At 39.6% G+C, this 25831-nt stretch overlaps 1 protein-coding gene across 2 annotated transcripts in view; it reads right to left on the reverse strand.

Annotated features, from left to right (window-relative positions):
* Oca2 (OCA2 melanosomal transmembrane protein) overlaps positions 1-25831 on the reverse strand; it is a 305312-nt gene that overhangs the window by 270566 nt on the left and 8915 nt on the right. The window contains exon 2 of one of the 2 annotated variants that reach the window (XM_028785690.1): positions 15012-15271. In XM_028785690.1, coding sequence (XP_028641523.1) covers positions 15012-15271 — 260 coding nt within the window. Of the gene's footprint in view, positions 1-15011; positions 15272-25831 lie in introns of those variants that run through there. The other variant, XM_028785691.1, reaches the window with a different exon arrangement.

Consider the following 25831-nt stretch of genomic DNA (forward strand, 5'->3'; position numbering starts at 1 on the left):
GCCTCCGCCTCCGCCTCCGCCTCCGCCTCCGCCTCCGCCTCCGCCTCTCTCTGCCTGCCTCTGACTCTGACTCTGCCTCTGCCTTAGTGCTGAAATTAAATGTGTGTGTTACCATGCCCAGCACCATTGTTTTTAAAGCTAAGGAAGTTTGTGGCCAGAACACCTATCTGAAAAGAAATGATAAAAGGAACATTTTACGTTGAAATGACACAGACACAAAGTCAAAGATTTGAAGAGTAAGTTGAGACCCCTAGCATGAGGAATATGGAGTCTGTAGTAGCCACCTCCTGAAGCCAGGCAGGACCCCCAGGGAAAGGATAAGGACACCAATGCCCCCCTCCATAAAACCTTCAATTTGTCCTGAATACAAGAAGTTCAAGAACAAAGATGGAGCAGAGACTAAGGGAACAGTCAACCAATAACTGCCCCAACTTGAGACCCATCCCATGGGCAAGAACAAATCCCTGACACTATTAATGATACTCTATTATGCTTGCAGACAGGAGCCTAGCATAACTGTCCTCTGAGAGGCTTCTCCTAGCAGCTGTTTGAAACACATGCAAAGACCCACAACCAAACACTAGATGAAATTAGGGGAATCTTGTGGAAGAGTTGGGGGAAAGGTTGATGGACATGGAGGAGATAGGACCTTTGCAAGAAAACCAACAGAGTCAAATAACCTAGACCCTTGGGGGCTCCTAGAGACTGAACCATCAATCAAAGAGCATTCATGGGCTAGACCTAAGCTTCCCCACACATATGTAGCAGATACGCCACTTGTTCTTCATTCCCCAACAACTGGAGCAGGAGCTGTCTCTGAGTCTGTTCCCTGCATCCGATTTCTGTCCCCCTAACTGGGCTGCTTTGTCTGCCCTCAGTGGGTGAGGATGTACCTAGTCCTGCAGTAACTTGATGTACTGGGATGGGTTGGTACCCCCTCAGAAGGGCACTCCCTTCTTAGAGGAGAAGGGGAGGGGGATAGACTATGTGAGGTGGGGACTGATGGGGGGAGGGATCGTTGTGATCAGGATGTAAAGTGAATAAACAAATGAATAGGAAAAGAAAAGATCTGAAGGGTGCTTCGATGATGCAGGGTAACAAACTACATCAATATTGCATTAAGGAATGAAAACAGTTCCTCTTGGAGTAGTTCAGACCAAAAGTAAACCTAAATTTGAATTCTCTACTTCTCTTTGTCTGTGGCTTGTGGTTTGTAGCCTGTCTGTGCTGCCTGTCCCTAAAGAGCTTTGCTCTGTATTTACTGAACAGCACTGAAAACATGGCAGAGGGAAGAAATAAGGGATATTTTTCTATAGAAATCTTTAACAGAGTTAACAAGGGAAGGACTTACTTACTTTCCTGACCCAACTGACCCAGAATAGCAGATGTTACAAAGCTATATCCACATATTGCTTCCAACATTCTTAGAATATTTGTTAAGGTTGCTTTCAACCTGTTGGATGCTTCCAGCAAATGGTTATAACACACAAATACATTCTTCTTTTGGTCAGGGGTATGTATGAGTACATAGTTTAAGACTGAGGCTATGCAGTTAGCTTAAGTTGTAAAGACTTATTACACGGGAAATCTAAGGCATAGTAAGGTTGGTTATATTGTCTTCTTCAAGGCAAGTTAAACAAGCTAAACTTAAACACAGTATGATAACAGTTTGAGCACATGATCATAAGGCATGTTAGGAATTTGACTCTAAGATCTGGCAAAATTTCTGTACCTTCTAAAGCAAAACTGTTTTCAGAAAAAGACATAGGCACAGATCTCTGGCCACATGAACATAAAAGTAAACGTTGTTACATTTGACGTTATTATAATTTTGGTGCTTTACCAACTGAACCATCTCCCCTGCAGCAGTGAGATGACTTTTGAAGTTTATGAATGAGAAAGTTAAAGAAAATTTAGGATGGGAGAGCATTGAATAACTTGCCCAGTTGGACAAGAAACTACACATATTCGTAATAAAACTAAATATGTATTACTATTCCTTCCAGTTTGTTGTCAAAGTAAGTAACTACTTAATAAATGCTAAATACACACACAGACAGACAGACACACATATACACATATTTCACACACATGCACACCACACATACACACACACCACACACACTACACACATATATACATACTTACCACATGCACATAATATATACATATACACACATACACACACATACCACTCATACACACACACAAACCACACACACACATACACACACATACCACTCATACACACACACACACGTACACATATACACAAACATATACACATACATACACACACATACACACATACATACACACACACATAGACACACCATGCCTAATCTGTCTGTTCTCACACATAGGTAGTCATATAGAACCTTTTAATCTAAGGCTTAAGCAATTTCCCAGACATACAAGACATGATGCTTCCTTTTCAAAGCTAACAAGTGAAACGCAAATAGTGATGTTGGAAGGATTGTTGCACTGTAATAAATGAGTTTTCACATTTCATCCCAGTGAGCAATGAACACATTATTCAAACAATTGTTATCATTCACAGAAAAAAATCATTCAGTTCAGTTATCCTGAAAGCCCAGAAATGTGGTCATTAACATTATAATAATGTATGGGCTTGGGCTTAGGGTAATTAATTAAGAGATAAGTGTATTTAATTGCGTGTAAAATAAATGCATGCCTGCCAAACATGCTGATGGGCTATACACTTTCGAGGAAGATTAATGAGATACTCTCCCTATGAAATATATACCAGCTTTGCTAACAAAGCTCCATCAGAGACGTCAAGGAACGCTGGAGTGCCAGGTGGGAATCATCCCACTGAAAACAGGGTTTCAGATGACCTTGAAAGCACCTTAGATCACGGTTTAACTTGCGGCTGCTTTATCTTGCCAGAGCAGACAGTCCTGAAATATATTTTATATCAGCAATAAGGGGCGCATTTGCTCAGCAGTGATGTCTCACTTAGAAAGAGTAACGTATTTTTTATAACATTATCTTAATCATCACTAAGTTAAAAATCAATAAAACATTCAAGGACGTCTTTGAAAAAGAATGAAAACAGATACAAAAATATTCCTAAAGCTGACACCAGATTCAGTCTATCTCTCAAGTTTCCAGATAGAAATCCAGGTTTTGTCCCAGTTTGCATCAATACTAAACATGTACAGACGAGTCCTTTGTTCCCTATCCAACATAGTGTAATAACTATGTAGTTTTCATGTTGCATTTATATTGTTGTGTATATGTGTGTGTATATGTGTACATGTGTGTGTGGTTTGTGTGAAGTCATTTATGGGTGAATTAATGTCTGCAGAGGAATGACAGATTCTAGGAAGATAGCATGCCATTTTATGTTAGGGATCTAAGCATCCTTAGGGAATGCAGGAACTGGTCCATACAGATACTGTAACATGTTAGCCCATCAGGATAGAGCAGGTCTTTGTCCTGGTGGGCCAATAAAAGCCGAGCACTAGCCTCAACTGGTGCTAAAGATGAAGACAGAATCAGAGTTTGCAGTCACAATTCTCACTGCCGTGTGATTTGAGCCTTGGATCCAGTCAAAGTTTCAAGAATTTTCTGTCTGCATTTTCAAATAGTTGCCAAATGAAGGAATTAAGATCTCTGTGATTCCCTCCCACATTGGGTCAGCTTCTGTTTCTAAATTTTGAAGCTCTGTGGTTAAGTTCACAAGAATGGACAATACCATTTTGATAAACTGACTACCTCATGAGTATGTGTGGCCCCTTCATCCCAGATAACATTCTTTCTCTATACTCTACCCTTTCTTTTTAAAAGCTATTGATTCAGAAAATAATTCTTCTGATGTAATTTCTGACAGTTGCTCTTAGCCATCTCCCCTCTTTTCTTCTTATCCATTTTGGCACTGCTGGTGCCTTTAACCAAGCTGCCTTTATGCTTACAGTGGTCTTTTGATGGTAGCATATAGTTCAATCTTGATAATTTTTATCCAATTATATAATTTTCACTGATTAATACATGTAGTATTAAATCTACCATTTGAAAACTGGAAAGACAACTTGTTTTACAAAGTGGTTACTGCCAGAACAAGGACCTGCCTGAGTTTGGATGACCCAGCACCCATGAGAAAAAAAAAACAGAGGTGGTGGCATACACCCGTAGTCTCAACACTAAATAGGCAGAGAAGAGAGGATCACTGGAGCTTTCTTGCCAGTTAGTCTAGTCAAACAAGTGAGCTCCAGCTTCAGTGAGACCTTTTCTCAAAAAAAAATACGGTGGAGATACAGTTGAGGAAAATATCTAATGTAGACCTCTGGTTTCCACATGTGCATACACACATATGCATGTGCATACACAGCCGTGCACATTATAAATAAATAAATAAATAAATAAATAAATAAATAAATAAATAAATAGCAAACTGTGGCATATGTAGACAATGGAATATTATTTTCCTACTTAAAAAAAAAAATGAATGGTTCCTGGTGGCAGTGCATGCTTTTAATCCCAGCACTCAGGAGGCAGAGATAGGTGGATCTCTGAGTTCAAGGCCAGCCTACAACTCTACAGAGTGAGTTCTAAAACAGCCAGGCCTGTCAAATGGTAAGCTTAAGGATTTTACACAGAAAACCCTACCTAGAAAGAAAAAAATCAAAACAAAAATGTGGGGTGATTAATTTAGTGTTTATTTCCAAGTATTTTTTATAATAAAGTTAAACTTTAAAAGCTTTAAAATTAAAAAGAAGAAAAAGAAAAATGGCACGTTGCTCTAATGAAGCTTGAGTACCTGAGTAGATAAACAAGAGGTGAAAGAGTAAGTCCTGTCTGGCCCAACCTTCATGAAGTAGCTGTGATCAGCAAACGGAGACTGACGGTAAAGGGACGTGCGCTACCAGTGCAGGAGAAAGAGTATGGCGAGCTACCATTTTAATGAATATAAAATTTCTTTAAAGCTGAAGAAAACACTTTAGAATTACATAAATGCAATGATTACACATCATAAGTCTTATTAATGCCCATGAATTGTACACTGTTTTTAACTGAAATTCCAAAAATACTCATTAGAGGAAATAGAAGCTTATCAACACTTAGTACTCGGATAACTGGATTTCTACATCTCTCACGATGGACAGAAGACTCCATGTGGATAAAATAACTTAAGACTAGACTGAAAACAAGGAAACTGGTAAAGGAAAAGGTAGAAAAAAACCCTTCAAAGGGTAAGCACCTGTGAGGACTGTGGGACCATGGTCCCCAGTGGGGTGGCCTTATTTCAGCAACAGTGGGACCCAAGGAATTCAGAAGCTTGTGTACAACAAAGGAAATAGCAGCAGGGTGAAAAGACAGCCCACAGAGTGGGAGGAAATCCTCAGCATCCCTCTGACAAGGATTGATACCTCAACTATACAAAAAAACTAAAGATAACAGAAAACAATCAACTCTAGCAAAAACAAAATGGACTGTTGAATAGAGAGCTCTCAAAAAGAAGTACAAGTTATTGATCCTTTTTAAGGTACTCAACATCATTAGCAATCAAGGGGGATAAAAATTAAAACTACAAGAGATTGTATCTCACCCCAGTCAGAATGTCCACCATCAAGAGAAAGAGGGACAACAGATTCTGACGAGGCTATAGGAAAAAGGGAGCCCTTATTCGCTGTGGGCAGAAATGTAAACTGATGCAGTTACTATGGAAATGAGTGTTGAGTTTTCTCACATGGCTAAAGGTAGAAGTACCATATGCCCAAGCTATCCTGTTCTTGTGCTTGACATTCTACCATGGTGTGGATACTACCTGTTCATCCATCTTGAGTGCTGCTCTATTCACAGCAGCGGAGACACGGGATCAGCTTAGCTGTTCATTAACTGACTAATGGAAAATGAAAACATGATACATACGCAATGGAAATTTTATATTCAGCCATAAAGAAAAATAAAATTTTCAGGAACATGAATGGAAATTATATTTTTCAAGAGGGGTAACTCAGGTTCAGAAAGAAAAAAAAAGTGGGACGTTCTCGCTCATATCTGATTATTGCTTTAGATTTTCAAATGTGTGTGTGTTTGAGTTGGGATGAGTATGTATGGGGTGAGAAAGCTAAAATGGGGGCATGACAGCAAGGGAAAGAGGTATTGAGGAGGTGAAAGGGCTTGTGCTAAAAAGGCTTATGTGTGGATAAGGATGGAGGAATGTGGGAACAGAGGGGGTTTGCAAGAGAGTTAACCGAAGCTAGAAATGTATGCAAAAAAAAAAGCCTAATGGAAATCCATTTTATAAGTTATTTCTTAAAACTGTGATGATGATGATGATGATGATGATGATGATATAAAGTTTGAACAGAGGTACTTCATGTAGATGGATAATGCTATTTCAAGAAGGCACAGATTATTAAAAATTTCATCGCCAGGGCAATTATTAGAGAGACCCTTGAGGCCCCCAAACAATACACATTATTGCCACTACTCTTGATTGTCTACCAGAAATAAAGAGTATGACCCTACTGCATGCTTTGATTGCAGAACACAGAAAAATCAAGCTGGAAGTAGGCCGAAAGCTCAGCCTTCCACTGTTACCCCGACACCCCACTGCTAGCTAGTTTTCACAGTATTAGATAGTTGTATGCTCTGTAATGCAGACTGCTGGGAGAGAAAGTTAATCAACGGTACTACCCGTCTGTGAACCCTATATGCTCTCCAACTGAACTGCCACATGACATGTGTCTGCTGTCACAACAGTGCTGTAGCTGTTATAGAGGTACCCAACTGCTTCTACCTGGATGTAAGATCCACTCCAACCTGAGGGACTCCATGCCTGAGACTTTAAATCTGGTCAAAAGCCTGTGGCTAGGGGCATCACAGGACTAGCCAGGAAGTTACTGTTGCCTTTTGGCTGAGTGGACATGCTGTGCTAGTCAGGCTGCCTCCTGAATATTTATATATTCCCACGAATTAGTGTTGCTCTCTTCTTGGGAGAGCTTTGTTTTGCAATGGATGGTGGTTACTGAAGAAATTCAGAATTAGTCAACGTGTTAAGAATACAATGGAGTATTACTCAGCTAATAAAAACAATGAATTCATGAAATTCTTAGGCAAATGGATGGAACTAGAAAATAAATGAGGCAACCGAGTCACAAAAAACACACACATGGTATACACTCATTGATAAGTAGATATTAGCCTAATAGCTCAGAATATCCAAGCTACAATTCACAGACCACCTGAAGCTCAAGAAGAAGGAAGACCAAAGTGTGGATGCTTCAGTCCTTCTTAGAAGGGGGAACAAAATACTCATGGGAGCAAATACGGAGATAAAGTGTGGAGCAGAGACTGTCCCACCTGGGAATCCATCCCATATACAGACACCAAACACTATTGCAGATGCCAAGAAGTGCTTGCTGACAGGAGCCTGATGTCTCCTGAGAGGTTCTGACAGAGCCTGGCAAATACAGAAGCAGATACTTGCAGCCAACCATTGGACTGAACATGGGTTCCCCAATGGGGTCCCCAATGGAGGTGTTAGAGATGAGTGAATTAGCTGCAGGGGTTTGCAACCCCATAGAAAGAATAACAATATCAACCAATCATACCCCCAGAGCTCCAAGGAACTAAACCACCAACCAAAGAGTACACATGGAGGGACTCATGCCTCCAGCCACATATGTAGCAGAGGATGGCCTTATCTGGCATCAATGGGAGGAGAGGCCCTTGGTCCTGGGAAGGCTCTATACCCCAGTGTAGGGGAATGCCAGGGCGAGGAGGTGGGAAAGGGTTGGGTGGATGAGCACCCTCACAGAAGCAGTGGGAGGTAGGTTGGGATAGGGGGTTTCCAGAGGGGGAACTGGGAAAAAGGATAACATTTGTAATGGAAATAAATTAAATAAAATATCCAAAAAATAAACATAAAAATAAAAAGAATAGGTAACTGTTTAAAGGTTATTTATCCAAGGCTCAGACAACATTGTGAAAGAGGGAGCAGAAAGACTGCAAGAGCTGGAGGATGGAAGAGATGCTGCGGAAAAGACCTTGCCTGACCAGATCCTAGCATGGCTGGGAAGGGCTCATGAGGCTCCACCCATCCTGCCTTGAGAAGTTATTGGCCATTGATGGTTCCTAGAGAAGAAGGAGACGTTATTTTGCAGCATCATAAACATAGCATCAGTTGCCAACACTCAAATAGCCCTCTACCCATGCTCACACAAGCAACCTTAATTAAACTCAATGAGTGAAGAACAAAAAGAAAGAATGTGTAATTGGGGGTAAAGACATATTTTACAGGAGGGAGCAAGAGAAGATAATGGGATGAACTGATTAAAATGTAACATGCGCCAAAACCCATCTCCACCCAACCTAAATGAGGGAACTTCCGCCCCTAGACCAAGCAGAGAGGGGCCACCCAGAACCTCCTCTGACAGGCTATCTGAATTCTTGCTTAGGCTGCAAGGCTAACCACTGCAAGGGAATATCAATAAAAGTTAAAAATATCTCTCTGGGTTCCCTGAGGGACAAGCCTGACTGCATAGAGGTTGATGTCAAATGTATCCCCTCTCCAGGAAAAAGACATCGGGATGGGTATGGCCCTCATGCCTCACTGAACAACGACAGGGGGACCGGAGCCATTACAAGATCCCCTTCAAATACTGGAGGTCAGGCCTCTATCCCCGCCTTTGCAAGTTTAGAATTGCCACAGCCCTTCTATACTTAGAGAAGGGAGGAGATGTCAGGGGCAGCCCTGCTTACACACTGTAGGCCTAAAATCAGCCATAGGCCTAAAATCAGCAATAGGCCTGTCATACATGTATACTAACACCAAGTCTTGGGTCTCAGTGAAAAAACATTGAAGCAGAGGGCTATAAGCTAATGTAAACAGGTAGCTTTTGTGGAAATTTACCAGCCTGAGTAGTCATAGACCTTGTAAATAGGTAGCCTTGGCAGACAATACCAACTTAGATAAGGACAAGCGAGTCATAGGCAGAGTCACAGTGACTTGTCCCCTGAACCTTCACCCAGCCGATACCTGGTTCTGATGATATCTGTATTCCCACTGAAGACCCATGCTCCAGTGTCATTCCCTTCCCTACATTCTGCCTTTCTGTGTTTATAACCCCTGTGTGAATGAATTACGATTTGAGAAAAAATAAATAAATTATTTATAAAAAGAAATGTAACACGCATAAAATTGTCAAAAGTAAAATGTGTTTGAAGAAAGGTTAAAGTGCAAAGTTTACATATATATTTATATAACTACAGATGTTTATTATATCCATTATATATGTATAAAGCAATATTTAAATATTGATATAATATGTTTTGCCATACTAACAGCAATTGAAAAGTATTTTAACATTCATAACAAAAGCTGTCATTTTATTTTGTTTTTATTTTTATATTTAATTGCTTTTTTGAGAATTTCATATATGCATATGTTATTTTTTTATGTTATTCACTCTACATTCCTTCCGCTAACTTCTCCCAGATCCATCTCCCACCCACTACCCCTTCCCAACTTTGTGGCCTCAGTTTTGTTTTGTTTTGTTTTGTTTTGTTTTGTTTTGTTTTGTTTTGTTTTGTTTTAAATAGCCAACTGAGTCCAGTTTGTGCTACCTATATATTCACTGTGTGGGAGTAGCACCCTTAAAGAATATTGACTCTCCTCCCCCAAGGAGTCATGGACTATCACCAGCTCCTCGGCTAGGATCGGGGCTCATGAGCCCCTCCCATTCGTTCCATGCTGAAATGTTGCTTGATCTTGTACCCATCTTGTGTGCCCATGAACACAGTGCTCCTATCATGTCCAGAAGACACTAATTCAGTCCGATCCTCCCCAACCTCTGGCTCTTAAAATATTTTTGCTGTGTCTTCAGAAATGGCCCTAAGCCTTGGGGCAGGAGTGAGATACAGATGTCCCATTTGTGAATGAGCACTCCACAGACACTTGTCCTCTCCACTTTTATCTGCATTAATGACTGTCCACTGCACAAAGAAACTGATGAGGTCTGAGGGCTACACTAATCTGTGAGTTTAAAGATATATACTTAGAGACAGTTTCACCCCCATGGTCCCATTTTACTTTCTCTGGTGTCTGTGATTTCTCCAAGTTATATATTCATGTCTAATGACTCAAACCTAGGATAAACAAATAAGAGAGGACCTTAGTTAGGGTTTCTATGACTGTGAAGAAACGTCATGATGGCAATTCTTACAAAGAAAATTAATTTGATTGTGCATGTCTTACAGTTTCAGAGATTTAGTCCATTATCATCAAGGTGGGAAACATGGTGGTGTGCAGGCAGACATGATGCTGGAGAAGAAGCTGAGAGTTCTACATCTGGATTAGCAGGCAGCAAGAAGAGAAAATGAGACACACTGGGCTTGGCTTGAGCACCTGAAACCTCAAAATCTGTCCCCAGAGGCACATTTCCTCCAACAAGGTCATACCTACTCCAACAAGGACACACCTGTTCCAACAAGGTCAAACTTCCTTATACTGCCACTCCCTGTGGTTCTATGAGGGTCATTTTTGTTCAAACCACCACAAAGAGAACATGTAGCATTTGCCACTTTTATAAACCAGTACAACTTCTAATAGCTGTATTTACAACCACAGATAAGTGTTTTACTCTTCTTCAAAGAAACTTCTTTTTGCAGCGGATGAAGAACATGTTCCAGAGAACAGCAGACCATAGAGGATGCCCAGCCTCAACTGATGCACCTACAACACAATCCCTAAGGCTCAGGGAACATCCAAGAAGAGAGAAATTTTAAGAAAAGTGAAAAACTGTAAGAGCCAGAGGACCAGGAAGTTTGCTGGGAGATGGTGTCTTTTATACGCGACAGAGAAGTTGAACCAATGAACTCTCTTACTTTGGATTGCCTAAACTAGATCTCCATAATGACAACATCAGTTGACATGACAACATGAATGTGGAAAATCTCACAGGACTCTGCCTCTAGATGAAGAGCTACAAGGAATTGATGGAGAGACAGAGACATAGAGACAGACAGAGACAAAGAGACAGAGAATATCAATCTTCTCCATGATAGGTACTAATTCTCAAGGGATCAGCCCTAAATGCTGTGTGTGTGTGTGTGTGTGTGTGTGTGTGTGTGTGTGTATGCATAGAGATAGGTAAACAGATATAGATAGATAGATAGATAGATAGATAGATAGATAGATAGATAGATATAGATATAGATAGATATAGATAGATAGATATAGATATAGATATAGATATAATTTCAAATGTAGAGGTCATGAATTTGAGAGAGTGTTAAGTCTCAAACAACCCTGGGACAAGTTTCAGGCAGTCCCTGTGCCCCCCCAGCACTTCTCACCCCACCCCCTACCCTAAACCTCCCCAAGCCAGGGACTGGGCTTCAGTTTCTCTTCCCCCCAGCTTCTGATCCCAACATAACTCAGCCATTTTGGCTACCACCCTCTTAGTTCCTGGTTCCTTTCTTGGCCTCTAGATCCAAGACTCCTCTCTTAGACCCCCCCTTCTTTTCTCTTCCTCTCTCACTCCTCTCCTCAGTCTAGAATCTTCCAGATGCTCTGGCTGTTTCCCCCTCATATCTACAATAACAATCTTCACCTCAGCCATACCTCAGGATCAGTCATATCCTCATTCTTTATTCTATGAAGAGGACATGGGCGGAATTTGAGTGGAGAGGGAGGAGTAGAAATGCTGTAAACATAGTACTTATGTACAAAACGCTCAAAAACATTAAAAATTTTAAATTAAAAGATAAAGAGGATTCCAAGTTTGCCATGGGCTTATAAAATGTTTGACAGATGTCAAAAGATCCTGTGAATTGTACACCAGATGGAATTAATTAACATTCCAGCTAACGAATGAGGAAAGAAATAGCTCCTTGGAAATGTATAAACTACCAACTCTTGCAGCTGCGTGCTAATGATGGTACAGTTGCAGAGAGGAGACTGTATGACCCTCCTGCGCTTTCTTTCTAACTATAAGCACTGGTGGCCTCAGAGCAAAGCAAATGACAATATAGCTCAGAAAGGAAACAAGTAAGAACTGATTGAGAAACACGAAAGAATTGCACCCATCAGACATTTGTAAATAGGCTGGAGGCAAACACCAGCTGTAACTGCATGATACTTTGAAGCCCTACACTGCCAATGCTGCCCTTGTTTTCAGTACGAGGGACTGAGCCCAGAACAAGCTAGGCAAGCACTGTACTGCTGCTGGATCTCCACCTACATCAGCAATTTAATAAAAAAAAATCTCATATAGCTATTAAGAAAGCGCACAGTTTGTATGAAATTCAAAACTAACAAACGTTAAGCTTTGCAAATCTGTATTTCCTAAAAGCATGTGGTCTACCCTTCTTCCTTGGAAACTGACCTAAAGACTGTTGTAGATTGGTGTAGGAGGGAATAGAAAGACTCCACTGGCCAATTCCTGTAACCAGACAAGTAATACTCAGCTATCAAGTGTGACACCAAGAGACTGTTTTAAGGACCATAGAGATGGTTAGCTCCTGCCCAGTAAAGCTGCCAGATAAAGCATCACAGAAGGAATCGAAAGAGTCTTCAAGGCAGAGTAGACCTTGAGCATGTAGCTAGAAGTCATAAGGCTATTGGATGGCATTCCTTTATTTAATTTACAATTTTTATTTTTATTTATTTTTTTAAATTAATTTTTTTTGTTTTTTTAAGACAGGGTTTCTCTGTATAGCCCTGGCTGTCCTGGAACTCACTCTGTAGACTAGGCTGGCCTCTAACTCAGAAATCCACCTGCCTCTGCCTCCCAAGTACTGGGATTAAAGGCGTGCGCCACCACTGCCCGGCTTTAAATTAATTTTTTATTGGATATTTTATTTACATTTCAGATGTTATCCCCTTTTCGCATTTCCCCACAACCCAGAAACCTCATCCCATCCCCCATCCTCCTGCTTCTATGAGGATGTGGCCCCACCCACTCACCCACTCCCACCTCCCCGCCCTGGAATTCCCCCACACTGGGGTATTCCATTTTTAACCCAGGCCCCAAGGTTCATCCTTGAAACAGTGGTTGATTGAGGTCTCATGGTGGTAGGTGGCAGCAACAGAATCAACTCCTAACAGTGCAGAGGAGCTTCTGAGCGAGACAGGTTAGTAGCTGCTTCTGTGAGAGCCAGTGAAGGAGAGTGTCTGAATAAGAAACCAGACTTTATTCCAAAGACTGACATAGAGGCAAAGCAGGAATAAAGATACTACATAGGAAGAAGCTGAAGAAGCTAGCCAAATGCAGCCTAGGAGTTCGCTGGCAGAGAAGGAAGTCAGGAAAGTCAGATGAAAGCTAAGCAGTCCTACCCTCAGAATGAGCCCACTGCTCTCATATGCCTCAAGTCGTTATTGCTTACAGTAAGACAGTGATTCCTCTGGAAGATGGATCAGGAGTGAAGAGAAATCCCACTTTGTCACGCTGTATGATTATAGGGCGTCAGATGGGCACCATCTTGACAGAATCCATTGTTAATAACTAAGCTACTTGGAGGCCCAACAGCAGGCAATATCCACAGGTTGAGGAGTTTCAGTCTGGCTTCTCATAGCTGCTGAGTAATAAGAGACATAGAAAGGCAGTTTGTGTAGAACTAGAGGATTAGCAAAGGGTACAGGTAGCAAGAGCCTGGCTTTGAGAAGTGAAAAAAGACAAATAGCCTCACCATCAAATACCCAGGATCCAGTCTCATCAACTGAGAATTAACTTAGAGTTTGACAGTTCTATGTCCAAAGCCAGTAGGAGGCAATACACTTTAATTTAAGAACACATTCAGACAGTACAGCGTAACCAACTTTTTTATTTTCTATTAGACACAAGGTTGACTCAACATGTGCAAATCAAAACGTGTAATTCAGCACGTATGTAGACTTTAGGGAGAGAAATTACACGATCATCTCAGTCAACGTGGAAAAGCTTTTGACAAAGTGCATCATTCTTTCAAAAGCATACATTGCAGAAAACACAGCTTCTTTGACAACTAGAGTTCTAGAAGGGTGAAACTTGATCCACATCTCTCTGTCTCTCTAAAGAAGAATCAATTTAAGGTGGATCAAAGATCGTAGTGTAAGACTTGAGATTTTGAAATTGCTAGAAGAAAACATAGGCTAGTCACTTAAGTATATCGGTGTCTTAGTCACTGTTTTATTGCTGTGAAGAGACGTCATGACCAAGGCAACTGCTATAAAAGAAAACATTTAGTTGGAGGCTTGCTTATAGTTACAGAAATGTAATCCACTGTCGTCACGGTGGGGAGCATAGAGTGGAAGGTAGGCAGCCCCGAGAGCTACATCCTGCTCCATAGGCAGAGATAAAGAGAAACTAGGCCTGGGCGTGGGGTTTTGAAACCTCAAAGCCCACCCCCATTGGCACACTTCTTCCAACAAGGCCACACTCACTTCAACAAGGCCACACCTCCTAATTCTTCTCAAATGGTGCCACTCCCGGATAACCAAGCATTCAAATATGAGCCTACGGAGGCCATTCTTACTCAAAACACCACAGTTGACATAGGCAGGGATTTTTAACCAGAACTCCAATAGCACAGAAAATAGCCCTAAGAACTGCCCAAAGAAAGGAAAAATTAAAAATAAAAAAAGTGCATGAAGTTAAAAAAAAATTCTCCACAGCATCAAAATAATCACTAAAGAGACAGAACCAGTGAAATGGTTTTACCAACTGCCCATCATGAAGAGATTAGTACCCAAAATATAAAGAGGACGTAAAAATTAAACCCCCAAAACACCGCAAACCAAACAATCAATAAATAGGCTAATGAACTGAATGGACATTCTGAAGAGACGCAATTTAAATGCCAAACAAATGCTTGAAGAGTACTCTTCATACTCTTGCCATACTCAGGCAACAGAGAAATTCAAGTTAAAATTGAGACCCAGTCAGAATGGCTGAAAAAAAAATCTGAAAATTTTTCCCATAAAATGGAGGGGAAGTATATTTGTAGAAACTTAGTATTTACCAACTTCATGCCTATTACATGGACTGTTTCACACTCACCTCCCCTTCATGTGAAATGAGGCAAATTCTGCATGTTCAGGAACACAGAGGCTCTTCCCAGCAGCCTCACCAGCAAATGGGATGCAGGCATCTGCCTGGCCGAGCTTATAGCTGCTGGTAGTGGGTTTGACTGTCAGCAGCCGTCCCGGGTCTGGGCAAGTTGGAACCGACAAAGCAGATGTCTGGTGTAGCTCTACTTCCAGCACGGCTGAGGCCAGCCTGATGTCTTTGTTCTCGAGGTGCATGGTCCCGCTGCTGATCTGTCTGAGTCAAAATAATAAGAAAGAAGTAAGAAAGAAAGAAGCCTTACTGTTGCTGAAAGGCAAACTGTACAATCAGAGGACACTTAAAACCCAGGCCTTCCTGTGGTCCAAACTTCAAGTCTCACACAGGAGACAGTGTGTGGTTGTCTCCAAGGAGTGTATCTCAACAACTTCATGCCAACAGTGATCTGCACATTTTATAATAGGATAGAATACATTTTATTTGTTTATTTTTAAATTTTTATTTATTAATTTTTACATACAATATATTTTAATTGTATTCTTTTTTCCATCCCCCCAATGCCTCCTACCCCTTCCCCACCTCCTGACCCATACAGTTTTATGTTCTTTATCCCTCAAAAAAAAAAAATACAAACAACAAAAAATGAAAACCAAAACAAACTACCACACAAACAGAGAGCCATGAAGTCCATCTTATGTTGGTCATTTGGCCTGCTCTGGAATGTGGATGATATACCCAGTGTCACTCCATTGCAAAAAGCTAATTTTTTTTCAACAGATATCATTTGCAAAGATCTTCTCAGTTAGGGGTTGGACCTTGTGTCCACTTACCCTTCTCAGTACCAGGATTTCCCTTCTTAGTACTGGATAAATTTTGAGATGTTCATAGTATGAAATACCATGAGGCCATGAACGTTATGGAGATGGATATTCTGTGATATTAGTAAATATTAAGAAAACATATATTTATCAGGCATAAATGGGAAGGAGGCCCTTGGTACTTTGAAGGTTTGATGCCCCAGTGTAGAAAAATGCTAGGGCGGTGAGGTGTGAGTGGGTGGATGGGTGGAGAGCACCCTCATAGAAGCAGGGTAAGGGGGAACGGGATAGGGGGGTTGCAGAGGGGAAACTGGGAAAGGGGATAACATTTGAAATGTAAATAAATAAAATATCCAATTTTTAAAAAGAATATATATAAAAGACAACTTACGCTCTGTGATATTTCTATTGAGGCAAACATGTATAGATTACATGTTCAGGACATCAGAGCAAACGAATATATCCTTCAAAGAATCGCTACCTCTGGCAAGGAATGGTACAGATTACTGAACACTTTCATCTTTCTTTCTTTGCACTACAGTGTTTACAGGTTTTGCTTCTAATTGCATTGAGAAGGTAGTAACTATTATAAAGACGAGGCAATGCACTCTAACTGCTATAGGGGCTTACTGAAAATTAGTTGCTGCTTTTATTTGTCACATTTTATAGCATCCAATAACTCAAGAAAGAAGCTTTGGCTTTGTAGCAATCTGGTTTGCTGTCAACAGCTTCTGTGAAACCAAGGATACCTGAGTAAGTATTATAATACTGAGAAACAAAGGCTTGTGCTTCTCTTGTAGTTAATATAGCATGTGTGCCCACTCTTCCTGGTCACCGGATTAATCTGCCACATCCACCTTACACTTTGAAATGGGATTCCTGTGGATCAAAGCTGAGTAGGAGTTCAGCTAGACTCCAAACATGTACAGGACAAGTAAGTTATATCTTCAACCAAGTGGACAAGCGTTGCACTTTAAATTTAGAATGTCCACAGAACACCTACATGTTTATAGGCTCAGTCTTTAACCCATGGAGCTCCTGGGACAAGGTAGAACCTTTTAAATGTAAGGCTTAGTGAGAGGTCTTCAAGAAACATGGCTTTAAAGAGGTCCATGGGGTCCCAGCTCCTCATTTCTCTCTCCTTTCTTGGCCGTGAGGTAAGGGGATAGTTTCTGCCATATGTTTCTACCATTATATGTATACACATGTATACATATATATGTAAATCATATACATGTACATATATATGTATATGTGTATATATATATATGTTATCATCAACCTTAAGCGATGGTGTCACGCATCATAGACCTACACCTGTGAAACTTGAAGCTAAACTAAAACTTTTTTCTTTGTAATATGCTTACCTCGGGCATTTGCTATAGTCATGAGAAGCAGACTAATACAATGAGACCCAAGCCTAGTGGAGTTAAAATTTATGTCAAATATGAGAAGATATTGGCATTGAAAGAAACCTATACATTGTGGTGCCCAGCTTTGCCTAGCCATGTTGGACTAAAAAAAAAAATTGCAGATCACTATTGTAGAGAGTGTTGGCAGAATATACTTATATATTTTATTTTGATAAAGCAGGAGAAGAAACCTACCAGAAGGTAGGCCACCCACTTGCAGACCTCCCCCACTCTCTGTGTCCCCCAACACTATCTGAAATACCCCCATCTTTCCTTGTCACCATGTTTCAGTCCCCAGTTCAGGCAAAAGACCCCCTGTCCCACTAGGAGCCACACTGGCTACCAGAACTCCAGGAATGCCACCACCCTACTATTTCAGTGGCCCCTCTAACTCTGTCCTCATCTCCCTTCCTCATCAACATGTCCTAGCCCCCAATTCAGAAAAAAAAATAACCTTGCTCGACCAAAGGCCACACCTACTGCCAAAAGTCCAGGTAGGCTCCCTACCAGTGAACCACTCTAACTCCCTCAGTGCAGCCCCAGTCTATCCTCAACCCCTCCCCACCCACCCCCATGTCATAGCATTCAACTTAGGTAGAGACCCACTGAGTAACAAGAACCATGTCAGCAACCAAAAGTCCAGGTAGGCCACCCATCTGTAGACCTCCTCCATTCTCTCTATGTTCCACCATCTATCCCCATCCTCCTCCCCGCCTCCTGTCATCTTGTCCCAACCTCCAACTGAAGCAGAGACTCCAGGCTCAACCAGAGTCCACATAGGCCAGAATACCAGAGAAAAAAACAGAAACCAAGGAACAAAACAAAACATCCATGCAGCAAAGACAAACTCAGAAATCAGAACCTAGACCTATACTCACTCCAAAGCCAGATGCCTGGATGCCAATGTAAGAACATAACCAACAAGAGCTAGATCAATATGTCACCACCACAGCCCAGCTATCCTACTACACCAAGAAAAACCCCTTAAAACCAACTTTACGAAGATGATAGAGGTCTGTAAAAAGGAAATGAATAATTGTCTTACAGAAATCCAGGTAGAAAGAAAGAGAGAAAGAAACTTTTTAACGAAAGCTAAAAAAAAAAAAAAAAAAAAAAAGTTGAAGAAAACAAAATTGTTTAAGACCTAAAAATTAAAGTAACGAAAAACATAAATTGAGGAAATTCTGAAAGTGAAACATCTAGATAAGTGTACAGGAACTACAAAGGCAAACTTGACTAATAAAATATAAGAGTTGGAAGAGTGATTCTCAGGCATAGAAATTATGATAGGAGAAATAGGTACATCAGTCAAAAGAAACTTAAATCAAAAAAATTTCTAAAATAAAACATCCAGGAAATCTGGGATACCAAATCTAAAAATAATAACAATAGAAGAAGATTCTCAGCTTAAAGGTCTGGAAAATATTTTCAACAAAATCATAGAAGAAAATTTTCTTAACCTAAAGAAAGAGGTAATTATAAAGATATAAGAAGCATATAAAACACCAAAGAGATTGGGCCAGAAAAGAAAGTATCCTTGCTACATGATGATAAAACAGTAAACACACAGAACAAGGAAAGAATATCAAAATCTGCAAGGGAAAAGGAACAAATAGCATATAAAGACAGACCTGACTTCTCAATGGAGACTCAAAAAGACAGAAAGACCAAGACAGATGTCCTGTAGACTCTAAGAGACAAAAGATGCTAGCCCATGCTACTCTACCCAACAAAACTTTCAATTACTGTAGATAGAGAAAACAAGATATTGCACAATAAAATCAGTTTTAAACCATATCTATTTCAAACACAACCCTACAGAAGATACTAGAAAAAAAACCTACAACCCAAGGAGGTTAAAAACACCCAGAGAAAATAATCTTATACCAGAAAAATCAAATGAATGGAATCACACACATACACACACACACACACACACACACACACACCAGCCCCACCACCACCAAAAAACAACAACAACAGCAACAACAGGAACTAACAATCATTAGTCACTGCAATTTCTCAATATCGATGGACTTAATTCCCCAGTTTAAAAAAAACATGGGTGCCTTCTGGTCTCCATCTGTGCCCTGGAGCTAAGGCTGTGTCACAGCTCTCCACACCCAAATCCTGCCCAGAGAGCTGGTCTCTCAGGAGTGCTGACACACCTAAGATCACCGGCTGACAGGCTCACAGAAGTTTCAGTCACAGACAGCAAGACCAACTAACACCAAAGATGACCAAATGGCCAGAGACAAGCACAAGAACCTAAGCAACAGAAACCAAGGCTACTTGGCATCATGTTCTCCCACCACAGCACACCATATACCCCAACACACCGGAAAAGCAAGATTCTGATTTAAAATCACATCTCATGACAATGATGGAGGACTTTAAGAAGAACATAAATAACTCCCTTAAAAAAATACAGGAGAACACAGGTAAACAGGTAAAATCCTTTAAAGAGTAAACACAAAAATCTCTTAAAGAATTACAGGAAAACATAACCCAGTAGGTGAAGGAATTGAACAAAACCATCCAGGATCTAAAAATGGAAATAGAAACAATAAAGAAATCACAAAAGGAGACTACCCTGGAGATAGAAAACCTAGGAAAGAGGTCAGGAGTCATAGATGCAAAAATCACCAACAGGATACAAGAGATAGAAGAGAGAATCTCAGGTGCAGAAGATACCATAGAAAACATAGACACAACTGTTAAAGAAAATGTAAAATGCAAAATACTCTTCACTCAAAACATCCAGGAAATCCAGGACACAATGAGAAGACCAAACCGAAGGATAATAGGTATAGAAGAGAGTGAAGATTTCCAACTTAAAGGACCAGTAACAACAAAATATCTCCAACAAAATTATAAAAGAAAACTTCTTTAACCTAACGAAAGAGATGCCCATGAACATACATGAAACCTAGAAAACTCCAAATAGATTGGACCAGAAAATAAATTCATCCTGTCACGTAATAATCAAAACACCAAATGCATAAAACAAAGAATATTAAAAGCAGTAAGGGGAAAAGGTCAAGTAACATATAAAGGCAGACCTATCAGAATTATACCACATTTCTCACCAGAGACTCTAAAAGCCAGAAGATCCTGAACAGATGTCATACAGACTCTAAGAGCACACAAATACCATACCCAGTAAAACTCTCAATTACCATAGATGGAGAAACCAAGATATTCCATGACAAAACCAAATTTATACAATATCTTTCCACAAATCCAGCCCTACAAAGGATAGTAGATGGAAAACTCCAACACAAGGAGGGAAACTACACCTTAGAAAAAGCAAGAAAGTAATCTTTTTTCAACAAACCCAAAAGGAGATAGCCACACAAACATAGTTCCACCTCTAACAACAAAAATAACAAAAAGCAACAATATCTTTTCCTTAATACCTCTTAATATCAATGGACTCAATACCCAATAAAAAGACATAGACTAGTGGACTGGATACCTAAACAGGACCCAGCATTTCGGAAACGTACCTCAGAGACAAAGACAGACACTACCTCAGAGTAAAAGGCTGAAAAACAATTTCCAAGCAAATGGGCCCAGGAAACAAACTGGAACTATACAAAGCATCAATAAAACCAAGAGCTTTGAGAAAATCAACAAGATAGGTAAACCCTTAGTGAGACTAACCAGAGGGCACAGAGACAGTATCCAAATTAACAAAATCAGAAATGAAAAGGGAGACATAACAACAGAAAGCAGGGAAATTCAAAAAATCATCAGATCCTACTACAAAAGTCTATACTCAACAAAACTGGAAAATCTGAATGAAATGGACAATTTTCTAGACAGATACCACATACCAAAGTTAAATCAGGAGCAGATGAACCATGTAAATAGTCTCATAACTCCTAGTGCAGAATTCTATCAGACCTTCAAAGAAGACCTAATACCAATACTCTTCAAACTATTTCACAAAATAGAAACAAAAGGAACACTACCCAATTCGTTCTATGAAGCCACAATTACGCTTATACCTAAACCACACAAAGACCCAAAAATAAAATAGAACTTCAGACCAATCTCCCTTATGAATATCGATGCAAACATACTCAATGAAATTCCCGCAAACAGAATCCAAGAACACATCAAAATGATCATTCACCATGATCAAGTAGGCTTCATCTCAGGGTTGCAGGGATGGTTCAGTATATGGAAATCCATGAATGTAATCCACTATATAAACAAACTCAAAGGAAAAAAAAACACAGGATCATCTCACTAGATGCTGAGAAAACACTTGACAAAATTCAACATCCCTTTATGGTAAAAGTCTTGGATAGATTAGGAATTCAAGACCCATACCTAAACATAGTAAAAGCAATATACAACAAACCAGTAGCCAACATCAAACTAAATGGAGAGAAACTTGATGCAATCCCACTAAATCAGGGACTAGACAAGGCTGCCCACTCTCCTCCTACCTATTCAATATAGTACTTAAAGTCTTAGCCAGACCAATTAGATAACAAATGGAGGTCGAAGGGATATAAATTGCAAAGGAAGAAGTCAAAATATCACTATTTGCAGATATAATAGTATACATAAGTGACCTCAAAAATTCTACTAGAGAACTCCTAAACCTGATAAACAACTTCAGAAAAGTGACTGGATATAACACTAATTCAAACAAATCAGTAAGCTTCCTCTACTCAAAGGATAAACAGGCTGAGAAAGAAATTGGGGCAATGACGCCTTTCCCAATAGTAACAAATAATATAAAATACCTTGGTGTGACTCTAACCAAGCAAGTGAAAGATCTGTATGACAAGAACTTCAAGCCTCTGAAGAAAGAAATCGAAGAAGATATCAGAAGATGGAAAAATGTCCCATGCTTATGAGTTGGCAGGATTAATATAGTGAAAATGGTCATCTTACTGAAAGCAATCTACAGATTCAATGCAATCCCCATCAAAATTCCAACTCAATTCTTCACAGAGTTAGAAAGAGAAATTTTCAAATTCATTTGGAATAACCAAAAACCTAGGATAGTGAAAACTATTCTCAACAAGAAAATAACATCTGGGGGAATCACCATCCCTGACCTCAAGCTGTACTACAGAGCAATAGTGATAAAAACTGTATGGTATTAGTACAGTGACAGGCAAGAAGATCAATGGAATAGAATTGAAGATCCAGAAATGAACCCACACACCTATGGTCACTTGATCTTTGACAAAGAAGCTAAAACCATTCAGTGGAAAAAAAGACAGTATTTTCAACAACTGGTACTGGTTCAACTTGGGGTCAGCATGTAGAAGAATGCAAATCAATCCATTCTTATTTCCTTGTACAAAGTTCAAGTCCAAGTGGATCAAGGACCTCCACATAAAACCAGATACACTGAAACTAATAGAAGAGAAAATGGGGAAGAGCCACAAGCACAAGTTCCTGAACAGAACACCAATGGCTTATGCTTTGAGATCAACAATTGAGAAATTGAACCCCATAAAGTTGCAAAGCTTCTGTAAGGCAAAGGACACTGTCAATAGGACAAAACAGCAACCAACAGATTGGGAAAAGATCTTTACCAATCTTACATCTGACAGAGGACTAATATCCAAAATATACAAAGAACTCAAGAAGTTAGACTCCGAAGAACCAAATTACCCTATTAAAAATGGGGTACACAGCTAAACAGAGAATTCTCAACTGAGGAATATGATATGTCTGAGAAGCACTTAAAGAAACGGTCAACATCCTTAGTCATCAAGGAAATGCAAATTAAAACAACCCTGAGATTCCACCTCATACCAGTCTTTCTGCTCCATACAAGAAACACACCTGAACATCAAAAAATAGACATTACCTTAGAGTAAAGAGTTGGAAAAAAACATTTTCCAAGAAAATGCACCTGAGAGGCAAGCTGGAGTAGCCATTCTAGTATCTAACAAAATAGACTTGAAGTTTCAATTAATCAAAATAGACAGAGAAGGACACTTCATACTAATCAAAGAAAAATCCACTAAGATGATGTTTCAATTTTTAATATGTATGCCCCAACCACAAGGACACTCACATTTGTAAAAGAATCATTACTAAAGTTTAAATCAGACATTGACTCTTACATTAATAGTGGGAGACATCAATACCCAACACATACAAGAAAATTGAAATAACCCCTGCATCCTGTCAGAACACCATCCGGATTAAAGCTAGATTTCAACAGCCAAAGAAACAACAGAAAGCCTACAAACTCATGGAAACTGAACAACTTTCTACTGAATGAAAAATAGGTTGAAGCGGAAAATTTTTTTAAAAGTTAAAGACTTTCTAGAATTCGATGAAAATGAATATACAACATGCCCAAATTTATGGGACCCAGTAAAACTGGTGCTAAGAGGAAATTTCATACCACTAAGTACATACATTAAAATTTAAGTAAGTAAAAATGTTTTTAAAATGGAGAAATCCCATACTAACAACTTAATGGTACATATAAAAGCTCTAGAACAAAGAGAAGTAAGTATGCCCAAGAGGAGTAGATAGAGGAGTAGATGGTTGGAAGTAGTCAAACTGAGAGTTGAAATCAATAAAATAGAAACAAAGAGAACAACACAAAGAAGCAATGAAACAAGGATGTGGGTCTTCGAGAAAATCAACAAGATAGAAAACCCCTTATCCAAAGGAAGAGACAGAGAGAGAAAATCAAAGTTAGCAAAATCAGAAAAGAAAAGGCAGGCATAGCAACAGAAACCAAGGAAATCATTAGGCCATACCTGTATTCCACCAAATTGGAAAATCTAAAAGAAATGAATAATTTTCACAATAGTTACCACTTACCAATGTTAAACCAAGATCAGGTGAACAATTTAGATAAACCATGTACTGGCTGGTTTTGTGTGTACTTGACACAAGCTAGAGTCATTAGAGAGGAAGATGCCTCAGTTGAGGAAATGCCTCCATGACTATAAGGCATTTTCTCAATTAGTGATCAATGGTGGAGGGCTTCATCCACCTTTGGTGGTGGTGCCATCCCTGGGCAGGTGGTCCTGGATTCTATAAGGAAACAGGCTAAGCAAGTCAGGCAAAGCAATCCAGTAAACAACATCTTCTGCATTAGCCTCTGCATTAGTTCCTGCCTCCAGATCCCTGCCCTGCTTTCAGTTCCTGTCCTGACTTCCTTTGGTTACAAACAGCAATGTGGAAGTATAAGCTTCCCTTTCTTCCTCAACTTGCATTTTTGTCAAGGTGTTTCATTGTAGCAATAGAAACTCTAACACAGATCTATAACCCCTAAAGAAATAAAAGCATTCATTAAAAGCTTCCCAACCTGCTCCCAAATCCTAAATCCCAGGGCCAGCTGGTTTTAATGCACAGTTCTAGCAGACTTTCAAAGAAGAGTTAATATTTGAGGAGTTAATATTCCTCAAATTATTCCACAAAACATAAACAGAAGGAACACTTCCCAATTCATTTATGAGGCTACAGTCACCCTGATACCCAAACCACAGAAAGATTCAACAAAGAAATAGAATTGGAACATAGATGCAAAAATACTCAATAACATATTAGCAAACTGAATCCAAGAACACATCAAAAAGATCATCCACCATGATCAGGCTTCATTCCAGAGAATGGAATTTTGCACAAGGGTGGTGCAACATATGAAAATCTGTCAATATAATCCACCATATAAACAAGCTGGAAAAAAACCATGGTCATCTTTGACAAGTCCAATACTCCTTCATGATAAAATTCTTGAAGAGATCAGAGATACACAATAAAAGCAATATATGCCAAGCCCATAGCCAGCATTAAATTAAGTGGATAGAAACGCAAAGCAATTCCGCTTGTTCCTTGTTAGAAACAAGACAAAGCTGTCCACTCTCTCTGTATCTAGTCAAAACAGTATTTGAAGTTCTAGCTAAAGCAATGAGACAACTAAAGGAGACCAAGGAGATACAAGGAAGAAGGAAGAAAGGAAGAAAGGAAGAAGTCATAGTATCACTATTTACAGATGATATTATAGTATACATAAGAGACCCTAAAAATTTACCAGGAAATTCCTATAGCTAGTACATACCTTTAGAGAAGTAGCTAGATACAAGATTAACTACAAAAAAATCCATAGCCCCACTACATACAAAAGAAAAAAGAACTGAGACAGAAATCAGAGAAATAACACCCTTCACAATAGCTAATATAAAATATCTTGGTGTAACTCTAAGCAAGCAAGTGAAAAAGATCTGTATGACAAAACCTTCAAGTTTCTGAAGAAAGAAATTGAGGAAGATATCAGAAGATGGAAAGATCTACCATGCTCATGGATTAGTAGAATTAACACAGTAAAAATGGCCATCTTACCAATCTACAGATTCAACACAATCCCCATCAAAATTCTAACATAATTATTTACAAACCTTGAAAAGACAATACTCAATTTCACATGGAAAAACAAAAATTCCAGGATTGCTAAAACAATTTTAAGCAATAAAAAACTTTCAGTGGTATCACCATCCCTGACTTCAACTCCACTGCAGAGCTATAGTAATAAAAACTGCATGGTATTGGCATAAAAACAGACAGCTTGGTCAATGGGTTAGAA

The sequence above is a fragment of the Grammomys surdaster genome, unplaced genomic scaffold (genome assembly GCF_004785775.1).
Source record: "Grammomys surdaster isolate TR1022 unplaced genomic scaffold, NIH_TR_1.0 125319, whole genome shotgun sequence".
Classification (NCBI taxonomy): Eukaryota; Metazoa; Chordata; class Mammalia; order Rodentia; family Muridae; genus Grammomys; species Grammomys surdaster.